At 43.5% G+C, this 13900-nt stretch overlaps 1 protein-coding gene across 5 annotated transcripts in view; it reads left to right on the plus strand.

The window, feature by feature from the left end:
* Window positions 1-796: 796 nt before the first annotated feature.
* The window catches only part of NCAM1 (neural cell adhesion molecule 1), a 67940-nt gene continuing 54836 nt past the window's right edge, over window positions 797-13900 (plus strand). For all 5 annotated transcript variants that reach the window (XM_081061919.1, XM_081061921.1, XM_081061920.1 and 2 more), the window contains exons 1-6: window positions 797-868; window positions 2608-2826; window positions 3900-4043; window positions 8376-8513; window positions 9774-9891; window positions 10320-10486. In XM_081061919.1, the coding sequence (XP_080918045.1) occupies window positions 3908-4043; window positions 8376-8513; window positions 9774-9891; window positions 10320-10486 (559 nt within the window). In that variant the 5' untranslated portion in view covers window positions 797-868; window positions 2608-2826; window positions 3900-3907. The remainder of the gene's footprint in view (window positions 869-2607; window positions 2827-3899; window positions 4044-8375; window positions 8514-9773; window positions 9892-10319; window positions 10487-13900) is intronic.

The raw sequence follows: 13900 nt of genomic DNA on the forward strand, positions 1-13900 counted from the left end.
TCTGAGCAGACAAACAAGGAACTGAGTGCATACAGGAATCTGTGAGATCCAGAGCAATGTAGTTTGTCTTATCTGTGGAGTGGAATGACAGAGCAGGTGGGTATTCAAATAAAAATTCAGTACAAGTAGCCAAGGGACCTGGGGAATTCTGTAGGGCATGGATTCATTAGAGCATTTCAGAAGTGTCTGACTAACAGGGGTGATGATGCTGGCTCCTGTTATGGAAAGAGGTATATTGGTCCTACAGTCATCAGGGAAGGTGAACATTAGGAATCCCCTGCTTCAAAATCCATCTGGACCATCTCTTTGAATCCTTCTCTGTAGTTATGAAGCACGGTGATATGGCAGATTGGCAGGAGACGCCTGTGCAGTTCCAGAGTGGCGGGCTTCCCTCTTAACAGCTGCGAAGACACTTCAGGTTGATTTCCAGAAGTAACTACCTGCGCTGCTAATTTCTGTGCATCTCGGAAGTGCTGCTGATTGGAGCAGGGCCATAGCTTTCTCAAGGGGTCAGAACATTTAGGGCAGAGGTCACCCCAAACCTCCCAGAGGACATTGCACTATCTGGTAGAGGACAGCAGTTCCACAGGTAGTGGTCTGGACTGTGTCCACTCCCTGCGTCAGTGCGGGGACCTGTGGATTCGTTTGTGGTAACAATATCTTAAAACCCAAACAAACTGCTTCCCTTCACTCTTTCTTAAAGTGAGCAGGAGACCCTGATTTTGGATGGATGCTCTGGGTTTTGTTCACAAAATTTCGAATGTGTACTTAAACTAGACTTTGTCTTTTTCAGTTTCTCTGCAAGTGGATATTGTTCCCAGTCAAGGGGAAATCAGCGTTGGAGAGTCCAAGTTCTTCCTATGCCAAGGCAAGTGCCCCGGGCCCCGGTGCCTTTCAGGACACCCTCCCAGCAGAGCAGTAGCCAGTGAGTGGGCTGTGTGCTGGGCTGATCGCACTGCACCTAGAATTCTTGGCAGTGCTTTGCTGCAGTATCAACAGTGTGACTTGAGAGCCAGGGAAGTTCTCAGGCCCTCTTCCTTTCCCTCAAAGGGCGGCCCTGACACGGTGAAATGTGTCATCTGGACTTCTGCTCCATGGTGAGGAGCTCCAGGGATTGCCTTAGGAAAGTCAACAAAATTCCCAGAAGCGTGAATCACCCAGGTCCCCTACTCTGTACACATCCAGAGTTCTGTAAATGACAACGGAGAACAGAAATGATGCTTCAGTGGGTCAGTATAAGGCTTATTTCTCAGAATCCCCCAGAACAGGAAAATCAAAGATCTAAAACTTGCCTGCACGAAAATTGAGTACTGGCATCTCTTTTGCTGTGAGGACATGTGTCCTAGGTTTCCAGGTCTGTTGTGAATACCAGTATCGGGTCCGTTGTCCCCACAAGAGCTCTAGGATTTATCAGACCTGGTGTCCTTGGTTTTCCTTTAGAAATTATGCTTTATTTCCACAGCTCAGATAATGATGTCCTGTGGAGGAAAAGTCTTCATTTTAGGCTTTGGATGTTTCTATATGTAATATGACTGAGATTTGGCACATGGGAGAACCAGGAAAGAGCTGAGCTAGATGTAAACTGTGACATTTAGAAACCAGCTTTTAGCAGGGGGGTCTTGAAATGCTATCATGATTTGCATTGGATGAGGTGGCTTGTGGCCGCCAGATGTGGTCACTCCAGCTTTGCCTTCATTACAGCAATTTAGATGATCTGGAGATGCAGCCATGGTGCCCACAGCACATCTTGCAAATAGCGATATTTATTGAAAACATGATGGGCCCTGAAAGGAAGACTGCTTCATTTCCACACTAAGCATCTGTGCAGGGCTGGGTGGTGTGGGTCTGGGCAGGGCACTGTGCAGAGAGGCAGGGCAAAGCCACATCCCCAGGTCCAAGAGCCCTTACTCCAGTTCAGTGTCTCTGACAGCTCAGCAGCAGCGTCTGCCCCTCCAAGGTGCCTGGGGAAAGGAAGCATGGGTGATTCTATCTTCTTCACAGCAATTATGGAGATGAATTTGTCTATCTGAGGCAGGGGGTGCTGAAATGACAGTCATGCCAGTTGGTGCAGGCAGATGCTAGAATAAAAGTGGTTGGAGTCTGCACTCCTGGACTAGCTGGTGTCTCATCTTCTGCTCTGGAGACCATAATCTAAGCCCTTGGAAAACAAGCTGATCAGTTGGCTCGAACCAGCTAGGCCCTTGAGCTCAAACCCTAGATATACTAACTCCCTGTCCCCGTCCCCATTCTGTGAGACTAGATTGTAAGCTCCTTCCCCCAGTAGCCTCCTGAGTACTTGGCACACAGTAGGTCCTCAGCAAATATCTCTTCCCTTTGCTCATTAAGGATAGGACCACTATGAGAAATACTGACGCAAGGGATTGTTGAGTTCTTCCCGAATACTGTAAGTGGTGTTATGTATGTAACAATTAAATACAGAAGCATTCTATGTGACCACTTACATTCTAATGTAAGTGGTCATTCCTCTCTGATCATCAAGCCTGGTGATCTGTTGTTCAGTAGCTCTTCCTGAGTACCCACTGTCACCCTGGAGGGGATTTTGTCTTTTCAACTTCTGTGGTTTGAAAATAATCTCTTCCCCTTTAGTGGCAGGAGATGCCAAAGACAAAGACATCTCCTGGTTCTCCCCCAACGGAGAAAAGCTCACCCCGAACCAGCAGCGGATCTCAGTGGTATGGAATGATGACTCTTCTTCCACCCTCACCATCTACAATGCCAACATTGATGACGCTGGCATTTACAAGTGTGTGGTCACTGGCGAGGATGGCAGTGAGTCAGAGGCCACGGTCAACGTGAAAATCTTTCGTAAGAGCCTCCTCCTCCTTCTCCTTCTATATCCTTGTCCTCTTCTTTTGCCAGGAAGACACATGAGCAACAGACAGAGGGGGATGGCAGTAAAGGACCAATTGATGGCTTGGCAGGACCCCTTTCCTCCTTTCGTCACCCTGAGTATTTTCTAAATTGAGCTAAGAGCTCCAATATGCTCTTAAATGATTCTTGGCCAACTCAGAACTCACAGCCTGGGTTCATGCTGGTCACAGCTATGTCCCACTGACCTCCATTCTCTAAATTCAAATTACATAGTTCCCAGAGGTCTATTTTGGGTTCCCCTATTTCTTCCCCATGTGTTAACTAACTATTGTACAATTCAGATTTTCCCCTCTTGCTTCACTCTCCCCTGCTGGTAATGGAGTCCAAAGGCACAGTGGGGTGTGGGGGATTATTATTTGAACAGTCTGTGCCACTCAGAGCAAGCAATTCCCATTGCCACTAAAACCTGGTCTTGAGGTGGTATCACATTACCTTGTTATCATGCATCTGTCCCATTGACCAGTGTAATGGTGTGTGACAACTAATGGAATGGTTTTGATCGTCACAGTATTTACTGCCATTAGCCTGCTTTTCTTCCGTACTGTTCTTCACAATTCTCTATGTGTAGGAAAGTTGGGGTTGGGGTGCCAGACAGAGTGGGAGACAGAGAAAGGATTGATGACTCCTATTCTTTATTGTAGAATAGGTGTTCTACCAATTCATCCTACCTCTGCATTGTGTCTCAATGGCACCATCCCACGTGGCAAGGGACACTTGGTGAAGATACTCCTTTCCCTCCATAGACCCTTTTCTGTACAAAGTGTGAAAATTTAGCACTCAGTGAATAGATGTTGATTTCCAAACTTTGATGATATATTCCCCTACTGCGCCAGCCGCTCCATCTGACATCTTTCGCCAAGAACTGGGTAGGACCATTTCTTGTACCACTGTATATATGGATTGAGAGTTGCCTGCAACTCGAATCCAGGCAATATGGGTCCAGTGAAAAGGGATCATTGTGGGAGAAGCAACTGTTTTCCCTGACTCTTCTCTTGCTCATTTTCCAGAGAAGCTCATGTTTAAGAATGCACCAACCCCTCAGGAGTTCAGAGAGGGGGAAGATGCCGTGATTGTGTGTGATGTCGTCAGCTCCCTCCCCCCAACCATCATCTGGAAACACAAAGGTCGTGATGTCATCCTGAAAAAAGATGGTGAGACCTAAATTCCCTTGCAGCTGCCTTTTCCCCTGAGACACAAAATCCCCTAGGGTTTCCACCTCTACCAGCATCTGAGGTATTCCAACCCAAACTCAGATTCCAGTGTCTCAGAACCACATGCAGTTTCCAGGTCCTGAATAGATGTATGTCTGTAGCTTGTATATTCAGGCTCTTGACTTTCCCTCCAAAGAAAAAGACAAATTTTAATTTCCAGTCAAGATATTAGAGTAGGTAAACACTGTGCTTACCTTCGCTCGTGACCGCATCAAAATTACAACTAAACTACAAAACAACCATCATTGAGAATTGCCCCAAATCTTGCTGAACCGAAGCCCTACAACTAAGGACATGCAGAAGAAGCCACCTCGAGACTGGTAATAGGACCTGGTCCCACACCCAATTTTTGATGGTGTCACTATCAAAAATCGGGAGGGATAATATGGATGTGGAGGTCCCCGCAGAGGAGCAAGGGATCCCAGCCCCTTCCCAGCCCAGGATTCCAGTGCTGGGGAGAGAAGTCCCTATAATTTCTGGTTGTGGAAACCAGTAGAGGCTATGACTGAGTGAGACAGAGGGCAGCTGCACTCACAGGCGCTCCTCTTAAAAGGATCGTGCAAGAACTGACCCACCAACAGAATCACTGGCTCTGAGCTCCAGTGCTGGGGAAGAAGATGGAGAGACAGCAGGGACATATGGGAGTAACTGAGTTGTCTAGCTTGGGATGGGGCTAGAGGGGCAGCTTTCTCCTGGAGGAAGGAGGTGGCAGAGACCATTTTTTCTCTGTTGAGCCCTTCTCCTTCTCAGCTGTCATGTCTGAGTCTCCATTGAGTTGGCGAATGCTGTTCGTTTGCTACTCCCTGGTGATTTGAGACCCTGCCCCCCACCCAAGTTTCTTCCAGTGGCTTTAGCATACAAAATGCCTGTCTTGGCTCATGCTGCAGACTTTCCTAGGGTCTCTCAAAGGTTCGAGGAATGCAGACAAGCAGCATCTGTCTTGTGTGTGCCCTGTACCTCTGGCTGAGCAGCCCTAAGCCTGGCAGTAATGGCAGCCAGTCTTGGTTCACGGCTTGGCCTTTCAAGGCACTTCCACACATGGCAAGGGCCATGGCCATCTGCCCCAATTGGAGCACAGGCTGCAGCTGAACTTGACCTACAGCGGGTCCCCTCCCAGGTGGGCCTAGGACTGGTGCTCCCAGTGGCCATCCTCCAAACAAGCTGGAGCATTACCCAGCTACCTCCAAGTATGACACACCCAAGGGGCGGATTGGGAAGTCCCCAGAGTCCTGCTGAGGCAGATCCTGCTCTATAGGGTCAGCCCCTGCACCACAGCAATTCCACTGTAGTCAAGCCCATTCCTCACAACCAATATCCGGAGGGTCAGTCCTTCCCATTGATGTGCAAATAGCAACCAAGGTTCAACTACAATACCGTGTTTCCCCAAAAATAAGACCTAGCCGAACAATCAGCTCTAATACGTTTTCTGGAGCAAAACTTAATATAAGACCCAGTATTATATTACATCATATCATATCATATCATACCATATCATATCATATATTATAATATATAAGACCCTGTCTTATAGTAAAATAAGACTGGGTCTTATATTAATTTTTGCTCCAAAAGATGCATTAGAGCTGATTGTTTGACTAGGTCTTATTTTCGGGGCAATATGATAGGAGGGCACACACAACCCACACAAGAGACACACCTGGAGGCTCAAGTGACCAGGTGATTGTGCCACTGAGCCCCACAGCACACTTACAAGATACAGCCACTACACTAAGACCAGAAGACATAGCAGCTCTACCTAATACATGGAAACAAACACAGGGAGGCAGCCAAAATGGGGAGGCAAAGAAACATGTCCCAAATAAAAGAATACAACAAAGCTCCAGAAAAAAAACTAAACAAAATGGAGAAAAGTAATCTACCAGACTCAGAGTTTCAAACACTGGTTATAAGGATGCTCAATGATCTTAGGGAGAACTTCAACAAAGAGATAGGAAACATAAAATTGAGATATAAAATATAAAAAAGAACCAATCAAAAATGAAGAATACACTAACAGAAATGAAGAATACATTACAGGGAATCAACAGTAGCTTAGATGAAGCGGAGGATCAAATCAGTGATTTAGAAGATAAGATAGCAGAAAACACCCAATCAGAACAGCAAAAAGAAAAAAGTCCAAAAAATGAGCATAGTTTAAGGGGGTCTCTAGGAGAACATCAAGCGTATACCAACATTTGCATTATACAGGTACCAGAAGGAGAAGAGAGAGCAAGGAATTGAAAATTCATTTGAAGAATTAACGACAAAAAACTTTCCTAACCTGGCGAGGAAAATAGATATACAAACTCAGGAAGCACAGAGAGTCCCAAACAAGGTGAACCCAAGCAGGCCAACACCAAGGTACTTCATAATTAAAATACCAAAGGTTAATAGCAAAGAGAGAATCTTAAAAGCAGCAAGAGAAATGCAGTTACCTACAAGGGAGCTCCCATAAGACTGTCAGCTGATATCTCAACAGAAACTTTGTAGGCCAGAAGGGATTGGCACAAAATGTAATGAAAAGCAAGTGATGAAAAGCAAGGACCTACAACCCAGATTACTCTACCCAGCAAGACTATCATTTATAATCAAAGATAAAGAGCTTCCCAGACAAGAAAAAGCTAAAGAAGTTCATCACCACCAAACCAGTATTACAAGGAATCTTAGAGGGATTTCTTTAAGATGAAAAAAGAAAAAAAAATACAAATAATAAAATGGCAATAACTATATACCTATCAACAATTAGTTTCAATGAAAATGGATTAAATGCTCCAATCAAAAGTTAGTGGAGCTGAATGGATAAGAAAACAAGACCCTTACATATGCTGCTTACAAGAGACTCACTTTAGATCAGAAGGCACACAGACTGAAAATAAAGGGATGGAAAAAGATATTTTATGAAAAGGGAAATAAACAAACAAGCAAAAAATCTGGGGTAGCAATACTTATACCAGACAAAATAGACTTTAAAACAGACTATAACAAGAGACAAAGAAGGACCTAGTAATCCCACTTCTGAGTATTTATCCGAACAAACCCAAATGCTACTTTGAGAGGCATGTTCATCCATATGTTCATTGCAGCATATTAACAATGGCCAAGATATCAAGGCAACCTGGGTGTCCCTAAATGGATGAATGAATAAAGAGGTAGTACATATATACAATGGAATATTACTCAGCCAAAAAAAAAGAACGAAATCTTGCCATCTTCAACAACATGGATGGATCTAGAGGTTATTGTGTTGAGTGTAATACGTCAGAGAGCAAAAGACAAATGTCATATGATTTCACTTATAAGTAGAATCTAAAGAACAAAATCAAACAAACAAAATGGAAACCAACTCCTAGCTAGAGAGAACATTTTAATGTTTGCCAAATGGAAGGGGGTTAGGGGTAGATAAAAAGAGGAAAGGATTAAGGAGTACAAATTGGTTGTTACACCATAGTCATGGGGATGTAGGGTGTAGCATATGGAATATAGTCAATAATACTGTAATAACTATATATGGTGTCAAACGGGTACGAGATCTATCGAAGTGATAGATAGGAGGGGGTTGGGGGCAGGGTAAAAGCAGTGAAGCAATTAAGATACAAATTGGTAGTTACAAAATAGTCATGAGGATGTAAAGTATAGGGAATATAATCAATAATATGGTAATAACTATGGATAGTACCAGGTGAGTACTAGTCAGAGGGATCACTTCCTAAATTATATAAACGTCTAACAACTATGCTGTACACCTGAAACTAATACAAAATAATATTGAATATCAACTCTAATTGAAAAATTAAAAAGGAGGGTAAAAGATAAAGAAGAAAAGAAGTTCAAAGTTCCAGGTATAAAACAAATAAGTCTTGGGGATGTAATGTACAGCATAGAAATATAGTCAATAATATTATGATATCGTGGTACAGTGTCAGATGGTTGCTGGACTTATGGTAATCACTTCTTTAGCATAGGGAATATAATCAATAATGTGGTAATAACTCTGTATATTGCCAGGTGTATTGTGTTAAATAACTATGATGTACTCCTTAAACTAATATAATATTGTAGTTTAGCTATATTTTAATTTAAAAAAAGAAAAGAAAAATTTCCAGTATACATTTGCTCTTGGCTGTATGTGAGAGCCAGGGACACATTTCCTAACTTCAGCTTAAAGCCCCACCCCATAAGACTGAAGCTGGGGAAAGGAAAGTCTCAGTGACCTGCCTACAGACAAGAGTTTCTAACTGATCGTTGGATGAACCTACCTCTTGTCTCTTCTAGTCCGATTCATAGTCCTGTCCAACAACTACCTGCAGATCCGGAGCATCAAGAAAACAGATGAAGGCACTTACCGCTGTGAGGGCAGGATTCTGGCGCGGGGGGAGATCAACTTCAAGGACATTCAGGTCATTGTGAATGGTGAGGTGATCTGTTCTTCCTGCTCTCTCCAGTGCTGTAGCTGTGGTCCCCAAAATCATTCTCTTTAACTTCCTCTTTGATCTATAAAATATATCCAGTGCTGATTCACTCGTCTATCTCAGTTGAACCCCACACCGTCCTCTGGTAGCCTCTGGCTTGGTTCTGTTTGGTTTGTTGTGGTTGTTGTTGTTAATGTACTTTCTTTCCTTTTGGGTGTCCCTCAGCTATGGGGACTTCTAGTGAAGTTTTTGCATGTCCTTCATTGTCTTGAAGCACTAGAAACTTTCTTCATGCTTATTAGTAAATTCTTTTTTTTTTCAATAGATTGGGCTTTATTTAAATATACTTAACACAGAAGTCACAGGGAACATAGTTTAGTATTTCCTTGGGAAAACTACATATTTTTGTAAGAACCAATAACTCTGTAAATAATCATCCTTCATTGTCCTTGATGTTACCGTAATTGCGAAGTTAGTCCGCTGGTTCAATGTTCAAAGAAAATATTATAATCAACTCAGGCCTTAGAATAGTCAGGATCATAGTCCATGGGCTTATTAATCTTAATTTGCAATGTCAAATAAATACACCCATGGAATCGATCTGACATTTACAGGATGTTTACAGGAAATTATAATGTCAGTACTAAGAAAATAAGTAAATCACGGTTGAATTGTTTTGGGTATTGATTATATTTTTTGCCAAACTCTCCCCCTCTCATTCCTTCAGTAAAACAGTTTGTGCACAGGGTTGTTTATGACAATGTCAGATAAATGTCACTCTGGTGAGCTGGTGTATTTCGAATGGATATTAACCATTTAACCAGTGGGAGCAGGAGTTTTCAATTTTTTCCAGTATCAGCAGCACCCTTTGGAGCACCAGCTTCCATCAGCTGTGGTAGTTGTAAGTTGAGTACACATTGGTTGAGAAAATATAGGATGATAAAGGGCTACTATAAACTAAATACCATTTTTAAATGAATAAAACTTATTAATATAGCTTCTAAAGCTATATTATTGAAAAACTATATCATATAGTGTTATAAAACACTAATGTGTGTTGTGGGTGAATTATTTTCAGTTTACAGTAATGATTTAGTACACGCCTGAATTCAGATCCTTTACACTAACTGCACAGCTGCCCAGGACTCTTGCCGCCAGGCAGTGACCCTCTGACCTGGACACCCTGGAAGTACCTCTTCTCCAGGCCACTAGGTTCTTCCAAGTTTTCACAACCTCCCCTGATAGTCTTTCTCTCCTTCAGTGCCACCCACCGTCCAGGCCAGGCAGAGCATAGTGAATGCCACCGCCAACCTTGGCCAGTCTGTCACCCTGGTGTGTGATGCCGAAGGCTTCCCAGAGCCCACCATGAGCTGGACAAAGTAAGACACATGCTTTTCATTGGGGTCTAGTGGAGAAGGGGACAGCATAGGGCCTGCTCCATGTTGGCGTTGCAATGGAACAGGAATGGACTGCTTAGAAATATATCAACTCTAGGGGCACGATGAACTGTATGGTTCTCCTGCCTTGGGCATTGGATTCCTTCCTTTTCAGTTTGTGGGCCAGAGGGCATGGCCTTGGAGACCCTTTTTGGAAGGTTGGTGGCTGCAGCTTACAGCTCTTGGACAGAATCAGAGGTTTGGGTGGAAGAATCAAAGGTATACGTGGAAATATATTTGGTATCTGAACTTTCTGTGAAGACTGAGTCTTTCCCATGGGCTGGGACTGCATTTTTATGAAAACGAATTAAAAATAAATATCTTACCTCTGTGGTCAAAATCATGGTACTTTGCATTTTTATACTCTGTAGGGATGGAGAACAGATAGAGAATGAGGAAGACGAGAAGTACCTCTTCAGCGACGACAGTTCGGAGCTGACCATCAGGAAGGTGGATAAGAATGATGAGGCTGAGTACGTCTGCATTGCCGAGAACAAGGCTGGAGAGCAGGATGCGTCCATTCACCTCAAAGTCTTTGGTAAGGACCGTGGGGGTCAAGGTCACTGCTCTGCCACAATTCCTCTTACCCTATGCTCTCAATCCATCAGCAAGAGCCTGTCAATTCTGTCTCAGAATCTATCCCAAATGCAGCCTTTCTTGCCAGCTCCACCATCAATACCCTAGACCAAGCCATCCTCCACCTCTCCTGGCCAATGAGACAGCCTCCTAGCTGGTCTCCCTGCCAGCTATAGGTCCCCTTCAACCCCTCCTACACACAGTAGCAAGAATGACCTTAAGTGCCACTCCTCTGTTTAAAATCCTCCCATGGCTTCCTATTGTGACCAGAATAAAACCCAGACTACCCCCCATGGCCCACAGGACTAAACTTGAGCTAGCCCACCTTCCTTTCTGACCTCATCTTTCCTCCACTTTGTTCCACATTTAAAACTCTTCAACCTCTCAGGCCTCCTTTCTGTCCCTCAGACACATCAAGCTTGTTCCCTGCCTCAGGGACATTGCACTTGATGTTTCTTCTGCTTGGAATATCATTCCCCAGATCTGCTTCTAGCCGCCTTCTTCTCATCCATCATTCAGATCTCCACTCAACCACCTTCTCAGTGAATTCTCCCTTCCGTGTCCTGCCTAATGCAGCCCCCGTATCACCACAACTCCCACCCACTTCCACTAATCTCTTGCATTAATCTTACGGTCTTTGTCACTCACTCATCGATCAGTACCAGCCCTGATCTCATTTGCATATTTGTTTTGAGGATTGTTTGTCTCCCGCCTCCACTAAATGTATAGACTCTAAGATGGCAGAGTGCTTGCTGGCTGCCATACATTGCTTTATTTCTGACACTCCAAGCAGCGCCAGACTCATAATAGGCCCTTGGTAAATATGAGTGACCAACTGGTTGTCTATGTGTCCCTATGTCTCTCTACTCGCTTGGTCTTTATAAATTCAGTAAACTTCATTCATTTAGAACTGAAACATATTTTGACCTGACCTTGGAAAAAGAATCTGTGGCAGAAAAAATATTTGACTTAGTGGCCCTCGACTCTCTCTGTTCATCTTTTTAAAAACCACAGATATAAGCGCATCCACGGTAGATGGTGCTGCTAGAACAGAGGCCAGAGAGGAAGCTGGGTGCATGCAGCTTCCAGGTGGTTACAATGTGTGCCTGGGAACCTGTTTGGGACCTGCTTGTCTAACCTGATTAGGAGAACTGATCTGTGTTTATGAACACACACCTTTGAAGATCAAGTGTTTACGTGCAATTGGACTTGCCAGTCACAGAGGAATTCTATTTATTCATTAATAACTATTGGGTTTAGAAACAAGTTGTCAGTGTGGTTCAGATTAACTGTATATACTTGAGAGTGAAAGCTGAACTTCTTAGAAAACATTTTTGACAGTCTTTTCTCTAATTCTGACTAGTCTTCTCCAGTCATTCTGATTGTAAGTTTTTCCATATTATAGAGAAAGATGCATTTGTTAATTTATTCCTTCATTTAACAAATATACAGAGGGTGCCAAAACAATGTATACACATTTTAAGAAAGGAAAAAACTGTATTAAAATTGTAATACTCAATATATGCCAATAACAAAAGATGAATACAAGTCATGTGTATACATTGTTTTGGCACCCCCGGTATATTGAGCACCATTGCTGCTAGGCAGAGCCACTACAGAGATATGGCCCTTTGACCCTGAGATGCACGAGAAAGGCAAACATATAAGCATATGAATTATAATAATAGTGTCCACCAACAACATTTGAGTGCCAGCCATTGCCAAGATTACAAAGATGAATAACATACATTCTGTTCTCATCTGTGGGACCACAGGCTAATGTAGATTGCCAACGTTGAAATTTTTAATGACAGTATATTATAATGACTTCAAGATAGCAATATGCAGTGTTTTATAAGAAAAAATCTCTGTCTGGTCCTGCATGACAGTAGTTAGAGAAGTCTTTGCAAACGATGAGCTATTTCACCAGCAGGCATTTCCCAGAAGAGGAAGGGTGGGTGAGCATTTCAGGCCACACATGCACAAGCAGAGGCAGGAAGGGGACATGGGCTGAATACGAGCTCCTTGTGGACGGGGACCTGTGTCTGTTCTACTCACAGATGTATCTCCAGTGCCCAGGACAGTGCTTGACTTATAATAGGCTTTTGTATTTGAATAAATGAGGGAATATCAGTTAGTTTTATGTGAATGAAGCATAATGTATGTGGCAGACAGATAAGCCTAGAAATGGGTCATCACTTGTCTTCGGAAATTCTTTTAGATATTAGTCCCATAAAATACTACTACTAATAATATCAAACACAAAGTGAGCACTTACAGTGTGCCAAGCTCTATGTGAAGTGCTTTCCATAAATTAGCTCTTTTAATCCTCAGGTCGATTGAATTATTATCCCCATGTTACACATGAGGAAACAGCAGAGAGGTTAGGTGCCCTACCCAAGGAACCAGAATTGAAATGCAGGCTTTTAAATCCATTCCTTGAACTGGCAATGGTAGTTAGTACTTCATGAAACCCAATTTAACACATACTCTATCTGAATTATATATGGAATGATTGATAATACCAAAATTAGCGTACTCTCCCTTTACCACCATGGATAACATGGTTTCACTATGAAAGTACACTCAATTCTAACTCAACTGGTCAAGAACAGATCTTGGTTTCTCTTCAGGCCTCTCTAGTGGAGAGCCTCTCTGGCTACCCCAAGAAGGAGGTGTGGGGAGTGAGTCAGGAGACATGTAGGGCTCATGTAGAGTGAACAGAGTGGGTAAGGTCAAGGGAACACAGTAACAAGGTAGGAAAAGAAGGTTGCAGGAACTGTGGCAAGGCAGGGTTTGTCTTTCCATCCACCTCCCTCACCACACGTCCCCTCATATCCCTCCTGCATCTCTCTCTCTCTCTCTCTCTCTCTCTCTCTCTCTCTCTCTCTCTCTCTCTCTCTCTCTCTCTCTGTCACACACACACACACACACACACACACACACACACACACACACACACACACACACACACTCTCCACTACCACAGCTTCTTTCCCAAGACTACAGCAGGGATGATATACCTTAGATAGCCCAGTAGAGCAAACAGAGGAGAGGTGGCCAGACTCCTACCGAGACAGGTAAGAAAACCATAGGCTCATAGGGTCCATGTCTAATGTAGCCCTCATTCAGAATGAGAATCCTCTTCCATCATATCTAGAGGACAGTTCACATAGCCTCTTTGAAATAACCCGATACTCCATATGCACGCACTCCTTTCCTTCTCCATTTCATGTTCTAAACCTCCTTTCTTTCTGCCACTTTTGGCCTCCCCCATTGGTTTAGGAGATTGATACAAGGGCCTGATGGGAAAGGGCCAACTAGCCAGGGCTTCATCTTTCTTCCACCCTTTCTCTCCACCTCCTTTGGTTTACCA

This window comes from Rhinolophus hipposideros (genome assembly GCF_964194185.1).
Source record: "Rhinolophus hipposideros genome assembly, chromosome: 10".
Taxonomy (NCBI): domain Eukaryota; kingdom Metazoa; phylum Chordata; class Mammalia; order Chiroptera; family Rhinolophidae; genus Rhinolophus; species Rhinolophus hipposideros.